The 16,824-nt window shown below is 45.0% G+C and overlaps 2 protein-coding genes across 2 annotated transcripts in view; one reads left to right on the top strand and one right to left on the bottom strand.

Annotated features, from left to right (window-relative positions):
- Positions 1-16,824, bottom strand: part of xkr7b (XK, Kell blood group complex subunit-related family, member 7b) — a gene marked incomplete at both ends in the record, with an annotated part of 46,913 nt that overhangs the window by 10,155 nt on the left and 19,934 nt on the right. The window lies entirely within an intron of this gene.
- On the top strand, positions 5,459-7,765 carry LOC308291759 (RAD50-interacting protein 1-like; the record flags this gene model as incomplete). The annotated part of the gene is made up of 1 exon (XM_080733887.1): positions 5,459-7,765. One exon carries the CDS (start codon positions 5,459-5,461, stop codon positions 7,763-7,765), a length of 2,307 nt encoding a protein of 768 aa, XP_080590013.1.

The raw sequence follows: 16,824 nt of genomic DNA, 5'->3' as shown, positions 1-16,824 counted from the left end.
ATTCTTTTCTCTCTTGTCATTCATTCTTGCTCGCTCTCTCTCTGTCTAATTTAGTTTCCTTCTCGCCCCAGGCCGCCCTGCTATCTGCAGCTTTCAATCTCCTCCTCTACCATTTCCTCCTCTCCTCCTCCCTTCGCTTCTCAGCTCCTCTCCCCCTTCTCACCTTCTCTCCAGGGGCGTCACAAGGGGCGGGGGGGAGTGGGAATGAGTTTCTAGGGCCCAAGGTGGAGGGGCCTTAATTATTTAGCTATTGAAAAATAGCAGATATACAAGCTCACAGCACGGCACTGAGTGCCACGCTGCGAGCTTGTACATCTGCTATTTTTGAAAAGTCATGAAAATGGGTTCATATCTTTGAATATATGTATTTTTTAAGCAAACATTTTGTAACTCAAAATTTGCTTCTGGGTGGGGGGGTGGGGGGGGGGGGGGGGGTCCCTGGAAGTAAATATTGTGAGATGGGGTTCTAACCTTAGAAGGATTTGAAATATTCAAAGACTTGCAATAATGTTCACGACTTTTCAAAAATAGCAGATCTACAAGCTCGCAGCGCGGCACTCGGTGCCGTGCTGTGAGCTTGCATATCTGCTATTTTTCAAGTACCCAGGGCCCAGAATTTGGTGCGACACCCCTGCTTTCTCTCCACTACTCATCCTGTATGTTCATACCAGTTGTGTGTGTGTGGAGTATTTTCTGTTAGTTACAGTAGACCACAGTTAGACCCCTGAGACAGTCAGATTCCAGAGTATGGGATGGGTGTGTGCCTGACTGAGAATATATACAATGGGTGTCTCTCTCAGCCTCCCCCTCTCTCCCAAATTCCTCCCTTCTATCTTTGCCTCCCACGCTGTGCATGCATTATAGTTTGTGTTCATTTTGTGTCTGTGGTTATTGTTTTTTTTGCATTGACCACAACAGTGAGGCCAACCCTACACAAGGGAATGTCTCTGACTGACTGACAAACTGTCTGACTGAGGAAGTACTGTTACTGTAAAGTGACTCCAAACAAACTACTTCAGACTACAATAGAGGGTATGCACGTCCACTGGGACCTCCCCCCTAATCTAGAATGAGTGGCAAAACATTGAGCAGCATGGAGCATTGGAGTTTGGAAGTGCTAGTTGCAAATCACTCACGGTCCTGCATACCACCTGTTTCTAAATTGCCCATAATGCAGGAGGCAGCAGGATATTCTGTTGTTGAAAACGAGCGCTTCCAAACTCTGACACTTGGAAAATGCACAGAATGTGTCTTGACAGAAAGTAGCTCATAACATGCCTATATGGTGGATTTTTATGAAACAAAAACTTTGCAGATAGAAAGAGGATAATTCAAGCTTTCAGTAGAGTCGCAATGTTGGGGAGTTTAACTTTGTTTAATACTATCAGATAGGACTTTTCTGTTTGGATGTACTAGCCCTTACCCGTTCAAAGATATGAGCTCCAAAATGATGTGCAGTGTGTGGGTTATGGGATGTGCACTGTGCACACAGTATATGAGGGATGGAAAGTAACTTTAACTGGTGCTTGCATGATGTAGGAGCATCAATGTAAGAAACCTGTTTCGTTTAATGGCTACAGAGATACTGTCCCCCCAGCCCGCCCGCCCGCCCACACACACACACACACTCCCCCCCCCCCCCCCATGTGTGTGTGTGTGTGTGGGTTTGTGTGTGATTGTGCATGGCCTGAACAACAGCGCCCCTCCCTTAACATGTGTGGTCACAAAAGGTACTGTAGGCTAAATAGATATAGATACAGCATAAAAATGCCAATATACAGCATACGATTTGTGAAAGTGACAAACGGGCTTCACAGTTATGTTAGGTGTGTTCATCTGCTAATGGTGATGCGATTTCAGATCAATTGCTCCAGCCACTGAGGAGAAACGCTGTTTCAGACAGACAGACAGACACTCACTCAGACAGACAGACAGACACTCACTCAGACATTCGCAAAATTATAGTATAGATGGGCTGTCAATGGCAGAAATTATTTTTTTGCCACTCAGTAGGCGTTTCCACATAACTTCCAGCAACAGTGATGTCACGCGCATACCCTCTATACTTCAGACTTCAACAGACTACAACAGACTGGCAGCCTGTGACATTTAGTTGACATTTCTTTTTTTTTTTTATACTATTTTTATTTGAGTTTTGGGCATACCAAGGAATAATTTCACAGTTATAAACAACAGAATATAAGAAAGGCAGCGAGGCCATTTAGTTGACATTTAATCAGCAAAACTAGTCGCAGACATGACAGACAGACAGACAGACAGACAGACAGACAGACAGACAGACAGACAGACAGACAGACAGACAGACAGACAGACAGACAGACAGCTTAGCTACTTGCAGGCTCTCACAAATACCTATTATCTTTTACAGCCTATGGAACAAACTAATTTCTGGCAAAAAACTAACAAAAAAAATCATGATGATTGATAAGATAATAAATGGATACTAGACCTAGATCTCCATGTGGAGCTGGTCAATACCTCTACATCTGACCTTGCAGACTCCATATATGGATATACGGTAGCTGACCTGTTCTGACATCACAGTGATATGACTTGACCAGCTCAGCAGACAGAAGGGTATATACATGCCAAAGCGCCCATGTGCACGCACCCATGTGCGCGACCTCACCCCTTTAGGGAGTCTTACTGGTATATACAGTAGGCCTATAGTTCCTCTATGGTGAGTTGTGTGCCCATGTGATTTAATACATTTAGATGAGCTCACACAGCCCCAATCCGCAGTTCCCGCCTCTGCTGTCCTCAGCAGTCAATCAGCCAAGAGGATACTGCATGGGGCCAGGGGCGTAACAAGGGGGGGAAAGCGGGACTGAGTTACTAGGGCCCAAGGTGGAGGGGCCTTAATTTTTTTTATATTTTAGCTATTGAAAAATTGCAGATCTACAAGCTCACAGCGCGGCACTCTGTGCTGCACTGTGAGCTTGTATATCTGCAATTTTTGAAAAGTAGTGAAAATGTGTGCAAATCTTTGAATATATGTATTTTTTAAGCAAACATTTGTAACTCAAATTTTGCTTCTGGGTGGTCCCTGGAACAACATGTTGTGAGACCGGGGGTCTGCGGGCCAAATGCATGTCATTTTGGGGTCCTTGACAAGAAAACGTTTGGGCACCACTGACATAGAAACAGGTTTTTAAAAAAAACCTTAGAAGGATTTGAAATAGACTTGCACAAATTCTGACGTTTTTTCAAAAATAGCAGATCTACAAGCTCGCAGCGCAGCACTCTTATACCTATATCTGCTATTTTTCAATAGTTAAATGCGTTCCCATGGGGGGCCGCAGTGAATCCTTGTACCCAGGGCCCAGAATTTGGTGCGACACCCCTGATGGGGCTGGTGCTACTTGGTGCTGCCATGGTGGAGCACATCTCTGACCCTTGGTTCCAGTCAGTCTGGATGATCTATTAAACTAGCAGGACAAACCTCTACGGGGATAACATGAAGCCCTGAACTGTACTGACACCACCGGTAGGCCGACAGAGCGTCGCCACTACCTGTATCATTCATTTCAAAATATAAGCTCTCTAGCAATATAGGTTTTGAGTGTGTAGTGGAGAGAGAGAGAGCGTGCGCACGTGAGAGAGAGAGCGAGTGTGTGTGTGTGTGTGTGTGTGTGTGTGTGTGTGTGTGTGTGTGTGTGTGTGTGTGTGTGAGAGAGAGAGAGAGAGAGTGTCTCTAGCATTACCCCATAGAGACCCATAAAACGTTAGAGCTTTGCTCCAAGAGTGCTGGTGAACCAGATATGAACCCACATACAAAGGGAACGAGGGACAAACAGAGAGGAGGAGGAGGAGGAGGGAGACTGTAAATTGAGAGACAGAACGACATGCTGTGAGTGAAGGAAGGCTGTCCTGCCCCCTTTTCATCTCCATGATGAAAGATTGTTAGAAACATCTTGATATTAATGGGTCTCTGATGTGTAGTTCTCAGCCACAAACACACGCACGCACGCACGCACGCGCACACACACACACACACACACACACACACACACACACACACACACACACACACACACACACACACAAACACACACTGTACGTCAAAGGTTGGCCACATGAAGTCCGTGAACCATGCCTGTCTTGTTTTGTTTCTGCCTTTTTTTATGGGGTAGCTCTGTGGAAGGCGAGCCATCTACTGTAGATGGGTCTGTCTGTCTGAGTCCACCGCCAAACCCGATGGATCGATCAGCAGAAGGTTTCTGGAGCATGCTGTCATAGGCCAAGGAACGCTAAGTTTTTGAGCGGTGCATTTAACTTTGTGTGTATTAGTACAGATCTCCATGTATGGATAGCCAAAATGTATTAGTACTAGAAGTTCATTAGTGTGGTTGCCACACAGGGCAACACACTGTAGTCCTGGGGAAACTTTATTCTAGATAAACTTTTTATTCTATATTATAAACTTTATTTGTGAATGACAAATCCATCAATTGGAAATTGGTGGAAATACATTTGGGAGTGGTGCTAGCTCAAGTATTGGTTGAGCTTCACATGACAGTTAGCTTGCTGCAGAATATAGTCACGTCGGCAACCACACTTGCAATTTCCAATTGCATCTTTTCTAGTTAATGTGCTTGCCCGACAGGGCAACACACTGACTGTAGTCCTGGGGAAACTTAAACTAAACCTTATTCTAGATAAACTTTATTTGTGAATACTCCCCCATTGAGTTGGGGGAGTGGTGCTAGCTTGAGGATTGGTCGAGCTTCACACAACAATTTGGCTATCTGGTTATATGTATAGTAGGCAACCACACTTGCAATGTCAATTGCATCCTTTCTAGTTCTAATACATTCTTGGCTTGCACCATTCGGGGGCTCTCAGCTGATTCAAGGCATGCATTCAAGACGTGGAAAGGCTGGGAGGCTGTAACATGGGTGTATAACAGCCAATGAACGGCGAGTCTCGTACCGTACCGTCCATCTAGTGCCTACCATCCATCTAGTGCGGTGGGTCTGATTTGGCAGTGGAGTGGGCGTGAAAGTGGGCGTTGGCCTTAGTGAGAATGTATAATCCATGCTCATATAAAGTAAGTGACGTCACGGACAGAACGGCCCATACAAGGAGATATGCATGTTGGCGGTGTGGTGTTTGACCTTGTGTCTCCCATAAAATAATGCAGTTCTAGTGCACACCAGACAGAACAACTTATATTGGTTCAGATTGGTCCACAAATGTGACACAAAGCTTGGCCAAACCGTGAAGACGACGGATCGGGTTGGCCAATCAGGGAAGCTGGTGCATAGCTCCCCCACCCCTGGACGGAAAAAGTCAAAGGTGGTCAGATCGGCCTGAAACCTTCCCCAATATGGAGATGTCTGATGTCATGGTACTCACAGACTGGCCACATAAAGTTCAAGGTCCACATGGAAGAAAAGCGGATGAGAGAACATGCTCTCCCACAGATTAACCGAAGATGATGGACAACTTTGCATTAAATAACAGAGATTCCGATTCTGCAAACGGGGACAGGGCCCTCCATAACTATGTGGTTGAGTTCATAGAGAGGGAGGTCGGCCACGATGTGAAGTCATTAACGAATGTTGGGGAGGTCTTAGAGAAACTGACTGTAGAGAACAAGTTGCTAGAAGAACAGATGCTGACAGAATCCAGCCCTGTGCCTCTGAAGGTGTCTGCGGCCTTAACCACAGCTGAGGAAGTCATGGCATCATTGGAGGACTTAATGCAGAAAGAGAGGACTCTCTCTAATAAACTACAACAGCACTTACAGGGGGCCCAACCATGGGTGGACATACTTGCTCAGACACTGGGCGAGGTAGACACCATTGACAGACACATGAAATACCTACAGTGTCTACAACATATAGAGGATCTCAGTGCCAGTATTCTACAGTGTCTGCTGACAAACAGTGTGTGGGAGGCCATCACGGCACTAAGGACCATGACCAGTCTGGACATGGGATTGAAGGAGTCTGTCTGCACTCATCTACAGGTCTTCCTCAGAGAGACTCTACATTCCTGGCTTAGAATTGTCAAAGACAGACTGGCAAGTGATTTTAAAGAGGTGTTGACTCTTCTTCACTGGCCCTTCATCTCCCCTCCCGTCCAGTCTATGGCACACCCTGCCAACGTCCAGGAGATCAACAGCCAGCTGGACCTACTGGTTGGACAGCTTTTGTCCCTGCAGGCCTGTGAAGATGTAATATCAGAGAAATCGTCTGTGCCCCATCCAGGCATGGCCCAAGCTGCACCCCTCTCCCTGCCCATACAGATCATGCTGCTGCCACTCAGCAAGAGGTTCAGGTACCACTTCACTGGAAACAGACAGACCAACTCACTCAACAAGCCAGAGTGGTACTTAACCCAGGTGTTGATGTGGATGGGGAACAGCTCAGACTTCATGGAGAAGATCCAGCGCATTATGGACCGAGCTGGAACTAACGGCAATGCCCGGGTGGAGCTGTGCCGTGGCCTGCTTTCTCTAGCTCAGGAAAAATTGGCCAATGACGTCCCCAGACTCCTGCATGATGACACTCTCTTCTGTCACCTGGTGGACGAGATTCTGCAGTTTGAGAAGGAGCTGAGGGGAACCTACAATTATCCTGCCACTCTGCCAGGAGCCCTGCACATCCTGCTAGACAAGGCCACGCTGCATAAATGGCTCATTGTTGAGGAGAAGAGGGCGATGGAGAAGGTGGACACCATGTTGTTGGCTGAGGGAGCATGGAGCTCTCAGTACAGAGACATCAGCGACATGGACGAGCTGGATGAGCTGAAGGCTCCAGTTTGTGCTGACACCTTCATGACTCTGCTGTTGGTCATTACTGACCGCTATCGTTCACTGCCGTGTCCTAGTGCTCAGCTGAAGTTCCTCGAACTACAGAGGGACCTGATGGACGACTTCCGTATCCGACTCACACAGGTAATGAAAGAGGAGTCTAGATGCCCGCTGGGAGCACGCTACAGTGCCGTCCTCAACGCTGCAAACTACATCTCCACTGTGCTGGCAGACTGGGGTGACAATGTGTTTTTCCTCCAGCTTCAACAGGCTGCGGTCTCCCTGGGCGAGGAGGAGGATTGCGGGGGCATCCTGAGTGGTCTGGGTATGATGGAGGTGGGCCGCCTGGCTTCCCTGGAGGGCTCGCTGTTCGACGACCTCTTGGTGCTACTGGAGAGGCTGAGGGGAGAAATGATGGACAGCCTCCTGGATGCGGTGATGAGAGATGTGAAGGAGAAGGCCAAGGCCTACTGTCAAGTCCGGTGGCTGTCCCTGCCCTTGCAGTGTGACCAGGCCACCATGTCTCTGTCCAGCTCAGCATGTCCCATGATGCTTTGCCTGAGGGATCACCTGTTGAGCCTGCAGCAGCTGCTGTGTCTCCCTCTGTTCCAGACTGCATGGCAGGGGCTGGCCTACCAGATGGACGAATTCCTCTACGAGGAAGTCATCCTTTATAATATGTTCAATGAGGGTGGGGCGTCTCAGCTCCAGTTTGACATGACCAGGAACCTCTTCCCTCTGTTTGGACACTATAGCAAGCGACCTGAGAACTTCTTCAAACACGTCAAAGAGGCCTGCATAATTCTGTGTCTTAGCGTTGGCTCGGCTCTCCTGTTGAGGATAACATTGGAGGGGGAGCAGCAGATGGGAAAAGAGGAGAATCCTTTATCAGAGTCTGCACTCAACGAGCTGGGGGTCTACCTTCTGGCCCCCAGTGACGTCCTCAGTCTACTCAACCTCAGGGCATCGTGGCCTGAACAGTGAGAGGTATGTGTATGTGAGAGATAGAGAATCACTGTGATGAACCCCTTCGTGTTCTGAAGAGCACAAAAAAGAGACAGGTCGCTATCACTCCATATTTGGGCAAGTCTGATGTCATCATCAATATGATGTCAGATATCCACAAAGGAGCAACAACGTTATTGTACCCTCTCTTGTAAGTTTGAATGTATATTATGTTTAACTAGAAATACTGTTCCTACGAAACAGTGTGGGCTCTCATGGAAGATCTAGCCTTTTGGCTGCTCCTCATTGGCTAAGGGCCCTGCCTTTGTACCGTCGGTAATTCCTTTAGGAGAATAAACTTGACCTATAAAGATTTGGTATAACAGAGGAAGTATAGCATAACATACTGATATAACATACTGGTCTCGAGCCAACGTGTTGTTGTTATTTGGGGCTGGATATCTGGACAGGCTGGATATCTATCTAATATAATGTCCAATCAGACATGATTGGCCATGCTTCGACTTGACATCACAATATATAATTTGTTGTTAACCTTTTTTTGATCTCTGATTGGACCTTACGTATATTTAGTGTGGTTGCCCAACAGGGCAACATACTGTAGTCCTGGGGAAACTTTATTTTTCTAGATAAACTTTATTTGTGAATGGGTTTTTACCTTGAATAAATAGGAAGGTACATTCGATGAGAGTGGTGCTAGCTCGAGTATTGGTCGAGCTTCACATGACAGTTAGCTTGCTGCAGAATATACCGGTAGTCACATCGGCAGCCACACTTGCAATTTCCATTTGCATCTTTCTAGCCCTCCTCAGAAGCGCTTCGATTCCAAAGTTTGCAGGATTGGTCAGTTTCGAACAAAATGCCTCAAATCACTAACACAGAAATTCCACCGTTTTCACATTGGCTTATTATAGTGTCACCAGGAGGCCACACTAACCTACCTGACCTGGTGGAGACCTGTGCACCAAGGAGCACTTTTTCTAGTTTGTATTTTTCTCAGTCTTTTTTCTTACAAATGAGCAAATATACTTTAACTTTCTATCTTTCAAAATCAAAGATCAAATCTGCTTATGTTTTCTAAAAGAAGCTGTGGGGGAATCACAAAGAAGTTCTATTAGAAAACATAATTGCATAACAATAGGAACTAGAAATAACAAAGATCTACCCAACAGGCACTCCAACATTACTTCTGAGACTCCTACATTTTATATACTGTACATTAGTCTCTAAAGATTTGGGAGAACATACTGATAAAACAAAATATGTCATGTGGGTGTTGTTATTTATATCAGGTCGCACTTGTTGGTGGTGATGTCACCAAGAATGCTGTTCCTCATTGGCTAAGGGCCCTGCTTTTGTACTGTCAAGCCCACAATTATGGTGTTTCTTACATTCAATAAATTGTAAAAATTTCTCATGTAATTATAACAACAGCCAACCAACACAGTCAAAGTTCAAGGTAAAGCAACTACAGGGGCTGGCGCAAGCACACTGATCAACACTTGTGTTACTGAAATTGTAATGTTTGAAAAATGTTGCTATCTTACATTTTGTATATAAAATGAAACGTATGAGGATATGTTGTGTTTGTGTGCATCTTTGTGTGTGTGTGTGTGTGTGTGTGTGTGTGTGTGTGTGTTTGTGTGTGTGTGTGTGTGCACGCGTGCGTGCGTGCGTGCGTGTGTGTGTGTGTGCTAGAGGTGAATGAGCATTGATTGTCGTTGTGATAAGATCTCACTGAGAGCTCAAGTGTTTAATTGGCAAAGATATAAACCCTGCTTAACATTGTGTGCGTGTGTGTGTGTGTCTGAGAGAGTGTGTGTGTGTGTGTGTGTGTGTGTGTGTGTGTGTGTGTGTGTGTGCGTTCGTGCGTGCGTGCGTGTGTGTGTGTGTGAAGTTTTTGATGTTATCGCTTAGCCCAAGGGGTCAGGTTTGATCCTGCTGAGTCCTGCTGTTGTGCATGTGCGTGTTTGTGTTTGTGTGCACATGTAAAATTCCAGAGCTGTCACTGTGAAAAAAAGGTTAAGGACAGAGAAGAGAGGATGGAAGAGACAAGAAGAGGAAAGGAGAGAATGAGAGAAGAGATGATGAGGATGATGATGATGATGATGATGATGATGATGATGATGATGATGATGATGATGATGATGATATATAGGGTTAGAAAAAAATTGCATGGGTGCGTTGCGTGCGTGTGCACGTTGCGTTGCGTGCGTTGCGTGTGTGTGTCTGTCTGTGTGTGAGTGTCTGTGTCGGTGTCTGTCTGCGTGTGTGCCTGTGCGTATGTGCGCACATGTGAGAGCTGAACAGTCTGCTGGTGCCTGCATTAATCAGTCATCATTTATATAATCATTTAGGCTTCAGCAGAACTGGAAAAAGACACAGAGAGGGAGAGAGGGAGGGAGGGAGCGAGAGAGATGGGGAAAAGAGATTGAGAGCAGTGAGATGAGCGGGAGAGGATGGATGGAGTCGGGAGAGAGCTTTATTAGACCAGGAAAGACAAAACCAGGGCAAGGGATTGAGACAAAAGGTTAGTGAGAGCTGTGCATGCGTGCGTGCGTGCACCTACAGTACTGTATATCCTATAGCCTAACAGCCCTAGAACCTAGCCTAAAACTAGCTAGTCCTAATGCCATTTATTAGGCCTTAGGCTGGGGCCATACATTTAAGGCACATGCTTTATGTCCAATTCATTCCGTATGGAAGTCACATGTTTTGAAGAGGCAAGCTTACTCTGTGGCTTAAGGACAGCCTTAAGGAAAGCTTAAAGCAAGCTTGCCTCTTCAAAACATGTGACTTCCTCAGGGAATGAATTGGATTCTGCTTTACCCCCCACCTCCCCCCATGTAAGGCATAAAGCACATGCTTTAAATGTGTGTACGAGGTCTGAGACACACAGCTTGTAGATCGGCTTGTAGATTGTCTATTTCTGCTAGTTTGGGCCCCCTCCATGAGCCAATGGATATTGTAAACACTGGCTTCATAAAAAAAAAAAAAAAAAAAGCTTGTATATTGGCTATTTTCGCTTGTTTGGGTCCCTCGGAGACGTCACAATTCTAATATGGGTCTTGGGCTAAAAGGTTTGGGAACCAATGACCATTTTTATAGTCATCACCAGACACTGAGCCGGGGCCTACTGTTCTAGCTAGCTCACTTGAAAGTGTGGTCCAAAGTCCAAAGGTCAAGGGTTCGATCCCTGTCTCTGACAAAGTGTTGAGGTGTCATTTGTATCTTCTAGTTGCTCTCCTGTGTGCTAGATGACCACCTCAGCTGTGTAAGTTTTCCCTGCGGGAATTATAAATGGACTTTATTATTTTAAAAGGCAAAACATTATGCTTTTCAGCTCATTTAAACCGGGCTGTTGTAGCTGAAGATGAAAGTGGGTGGAGGTGAGTGGAGGTGGATGGAGGTGGTTGAAAGTACAGTAGGTGGAAGTGGGTGGAGATGGGTGGAGGTAAGTGAAAGTGGGTGGATGAGGGTGAAAGTGGCTTCCCAGTTCCCACAATACAATGTGGAAAGCCTGTCTAGAGCCCACCTACTGTATCTTGCATGCACCCACACAGACTGTTCCCATATCCACTGCCGTATAATGTAGGCGAACTAGGCAATTGCGTCACTTTGCAAGGGCAGCAAAATGTGGCCAACTATTAAAATATCAATCATAATCAGCAACACCAGTAATGTGCCATTGTGCCAATCCCAGGTCTCCCACACTGAAAAGCAGAGGCCTGTGATAGCCAATGAGAATGCAGGACAGGTGGACATTGGTGCTTGTTTGATTGTGTAAAAATAAAAGGCTCTCAACACATAGTTAAGCTTTGCAGATAATAAAATAGTAATGGTTTTGGACAAAGTCTACATGATTTCCACCCGAAGATAACGGTATACTAGCCCTGAAACATGATCCGATCATTTTCTGTTTTCCCATGTATTCTCGGACCCATTTTTGCAAGGCCACGCCCACATCTCAGTGTTCAGTAGATTGGGTTGGTGCGCATGGGGAAAACCAGGAAATACATGGGAAAACAGAAAATGGTCGTATAAAAAGGCTTCTCATTAAAGAACACGGAGGATCCAGGTAATTATACAATGCCGGCCAGTATTTAGACAGGTTTGAGACTTTATAAAGCACTTTGTTTGTGAAATCTGTAAATTGTCATCCATGACGGTTGTACGTCATGTTATCAGCGACCGTCATGTTTCAGGGCTACCGGTATACAGTACACAAGCACACAAACACGAACAGAATCACAGACATGCACATACGCACACGCACACACACGTGCGCGCGCGCACACACACACACACACACACACACACACACACACACACACACACACACACACACACACACACACACACACACACACACACACACACACAGCCCTCCATTTGCATGCAGTGCTTTAAGCACCACATAAATGTCATTCTCTTTGAGATAGTCGCCATGGATACTGGCCTATATTTCATCAAAGATAGATATCTGAAACCAATCATCATTCACCTCGCACCTTCACTACCTGCTAGAACCTCACATTACACACACACACAGCCCATGGGCACGCACGCACGCACACACACACACACACACACACACACACACACACACACACACACACACACACACACACACACACACACACACACACACACACAAACGCCATTATTCACATTGCAATGCAGAAACGTTCTAATCCAAATAGAGACAGACACATTTCTACTTGGATGTCAGTTAAAGTACAGTATGTCATCAACATCATCATAATATTATGGTAGCACTGCTCTGTAGCATCAATTGCATATGGGATTGCCTCTCCTCATTCATTCAAGATCAGATGTTTTTTTTTTTCATTTGTGTGGTTTTTGTGTAAGATGTTGCTCTAGACAAACGTCAATCCAAATCCCATGAGAGAGAGACTGAAAGAGGAAGAGCAATTGTCCAGAACAGTGCCTCATATTCAAACTCTTCAAAGCTTCTGCAATTGCCATCTTTAGCAAGCCAACACCGTGACAAGACCTGCAAACTACAGTATTGTCAAGTAGAGCAAACAAGACGCGTTGAGTGACGAGCTGAGAGAGCTGCACTGTGAGTGACAGGTGGGAGCAGCGTTGTGCATGTGTGTTTGTGTGTTTGTGTGCGTGCGTGCGTGCGTGCATGTGTGTAGGAGCTACACTGACACCACGCGTAGCCAGCCTATACTGTACAGGTACCGGTATGTGTGTTGTTGTCAGAGCGATACATATCCAGGTGCTTTTCTTGACAGATTTGACATGTTAGATTTGGGTAGGTTATTAAGGGTTCAATTTGTCTTGGAAAAAGACAGCTGGTATCTATAGTGCGACAAATGAGTACTGAAACACTTTCAAATCAACATGTATTGAAAACTCATTTATAAAAACACTACTGCAAATTCACACACCTTCACTCTACCTGCATGCTGCTACAGTACAACCACATCCTACACATGGTTTTTTCTTTTCATTCCAGCCAGGGGCAGGAATTATGTTTTCACCCCTTCCGTCCATGTGTTTGTTATGCCTGTCTGTCTGTCTGTCTGTCTGTCTGTCTGTCTGTCTGTCTGTCTGTCTATCTGTCTATCTGTCTGTGTGTGTGTACAGCTAATCTTAGGCAACCCATCCTCCCAGTAAGCTAAGGAACTTCTACCCCAATTTTTCCAAATCGTTATCATGGTGGCACTATAACAGTTTGGGCCTATAACTCCTGAACCATTAGGTTGTATAATCAACATTGTTTACCCCGGATTCCTTGGACCATCCATGATGCAGCTTCCCATATTGGCCACGCCCAATTCTGCCTGTCAAGATTTCCCATCATTTTCTGTTTTCTTCAAAACACTTTTTTTTAAAGAAAAGAAAATGAAAATATTTGCAAATATGTACATAAAATGTGAAATAAGAAATGTAAACAATTGAAATCATTGCAATAAAAAGTAAAAAAAAAGATCCTGGAGATTTGGTCCAAACCTCACACATGTTTGAACACATTCTCTCTGAAGTAATGTGATCAAGATCAGTCTGATTTTTACTATTCCATTCCATTCCAATGGGCCACAAATCGATTGGCTTCCAGAATTTGCAGGGGCCCGTTTTGTAATAAAATGGCACAATCATGAACGTCTGATCTGCCTCAAAATTGAAAATAGCTAGTCATTTCAACAAGAGAGAAAGAATGAGACAGGGAGAGGCTATGACTGGAATAAATGGAAGAAGAGAGATAAAGATGCTCTTCACAACATGCCAGCGAGATAGAGATACTGTAGGAAAGATGATGTAGACAGGAAAGTAAAAATAATGGTATTGTTTGTCACACACGCGCGCACACACACGCGCGCGCACGCACGCACGCACGCACGCACGCACGCACGCACGCACGCACGCACGCACGCACGCACGCACACACACACACACACACACACACACACACACACACACACACACACACACACACACACACACACACACACACACACACACGTCTGTTTGTTCTACAGACTTTGTTTATGTGTGTGTGTGTGTGTGTGTGTGTGTGTGTGTGTGTGTGTGTGTGTGTGTGTGTGTGTGTACTATATCTGAACATGTACTGTGTGTGCACTGTATCTAGATTCATCTATATAGTAGGCTATCTGTAGCCAGAGGTTCTATTCTGAGTAAATGTCACTGACTGAAGCGCACTCTCTTTCTCTCTTTCTTTCTCTCTCTCTCTCTCTCTCTCTCTCTCTCTCTCTCTCCCTCTCTCTCTCTCTCTCTCTCTCCTCTCACACTCCTCCGTCCAACAAACATTTCTTCATCTGTCTCTGTCACTCTTTCCGTTCCTTTTATTATCTCATTCTCAAAGGCAATCTTTCTTTCTCTGTGACCTCCTCCAGTTCAATTCATCTTCTGTTCATTTACCATACAGTTAAGGAGAGTACAATGAATGTGGCTGCCTTTATTACAGGTGTGTATTGATTAAGTCAGGGCTGTAGGTTAACGTCTGGTTGAGAGATACAGTGCAGTAAGGTCAGATCAACCACTTAAACCCTAGTATTCCCTATTCTGGGGGGAACAATAGCCAGAAGTAGACGATCTACAAGCTCACGATGCGTCACATTGAGCAGCAGACCGAGGATAGAGACAAATCAGGTATATAGGGTAGTGGTTAATGTTAGGTTAAGAGACACGATCGGTTTTCCCATTTTTGGTTAAGAGTTACATTCAGGTTAAAGGAGCAGACCTCCCATTCTCAACCATATCTTTATATAATTGGTCCTTACTACTGCTAAAATAATAATTATAAATTACATATTATTATTATAAGATGGCCAATTCTGTCAAATGGAGGAATCCCCATCGATGATGTCTTTGTTGGGCAGGTTTGTGAACTGTCATAGCCCACCAAAGAGACACAAAGCAAGTAGCTTTGTGCTGCTTGCTATCTTATACTGAACATTAATGAGGACCAATTATATGAAGATAAAGTTGAAATGGGTGATGCATTCCTTTAAAAATAGGTACTGTATATAGTGGTGATGGAATACATGAGCTGTGTGTGTGTGTGTGTGTGTGTGTGTGTGTGTGTGTGTGTGTGTGTGTGTGTGTGTGTGTGTGTGTGTGTGTGTGTGTGTGTGTGTGCGTGCAAGTGCAACCTACTGTAGGTCTGGCCTGTTTGACAAAGTAGCACACACACACACACACGCGCACATACTGTAAACACACACACACACACACGCACGCACGCACGCACGCACGCACGCACGCACGCACGCACGCACGCACGCACGCACGCACGCACGCACGCACGCACACACACACACACACACACACACACACACACACACACACACACACACACACACACACACACACACACACACACACACACACACACAGCCTGTCATGACAACTTCTGAACAAAAGCACACTTTTTTCTGTCACTTTATGACAAGTCTCTCTTTCTCCCTTTCTCTTGCTTGCTCCCTCGCCTCCTACTCGTCCTCTCTTTCTGTCACCATCTCTCTCTCTCTCTCTCTCTCTGATTAGATGACAACAAGGTGAAAACAAAGGGGAAGCACAGAGAGAGAGAGAGAGAGAGAGAGAGAGAGAGAGAGAGAGAGAGCGAGAGAGAGAGAGAGAGAGAGTGAGAGGGGTTTAAGGATGGGAGAGAGACATGTTAATCACTGACATGACGACACATGTACAATGTGCTGGTGTTGTGTGTGTCAAACAGACTTCAGTTCAGTCATCACATTATGGCTGGAGTCCAGTTTTAATTTCAAGGTCCCCCCAAAACTCTGAGAATGTACATCCTATCATAATACATACTTTTACTTTTCTGGAGAATTGAAGATCGAGCTTGAACGTCTGCTATTTTCAAACAATTTAGTACTTTTACTTTTGGTACTTTAAGTATATTTTTATTCCAATATTTTGTACTTTTACTCATAGATAGATAGATACCTTTATTATCCCAAGGGGGAAAATCAGTTGCCCAGAGGCATGTACATTTTGAATTCCTGACTTTTACCGAGTATTTCTATATTGCAGTATTAATGCTTCTAAGTAATGAATGAATGTGAGTACTTTTTCCACCACTACTTGCAAGGGTCCATTTGTAAACCCCTCAAGGAACCCTGAGGCTCCCTGGACCCCACTCTGTAGTCCATAATAGACTATGATAACTGGGCTAAGGAGACATGACCTCATTATGTAAATACACACGAGACCTTTGAATACACCATGAAATCCTTGGTGTTCATTTAATGCAGACAGAGTGGGCAAATGGAATCAAATTGACCCCGTAAGCGTTTATCCATTACCAATGGATAAATGAACACTGATTGTGTACACCCGAAATAATACATGATTACTAACCAAAACCACAAATGGTGACTACCGGTATGTAAACACATTAAACACACAAAATGTATAGAAATTACATACCGGTATCTCTGCTGTCGGGCCAAAACCTCCTAAATCCAAAATTTTACTTTTCTGGAAAATGAGCTCAAGTGGAGTTAGGAGGTTTTGACCGAAGGGCTTTTTACTACTTTTCATTGGTTCAATATTGTTTTAACCAA

This window comes from Nannobrachium achirus, assembly GCF_963921795.1.
Source record: "Nannobrachium achirus genome assembly, chromosome: 9".
Lineage (NCBI taxonomy): Eukaryota > Metazoa > Chordata > Actinopteri > Myctophiformes > Myctophidae > Nannobrachium > Nannobrachium achirus.
This window is presented reverse-complemented; position numbering and strand designations above follow the sequence as displayed.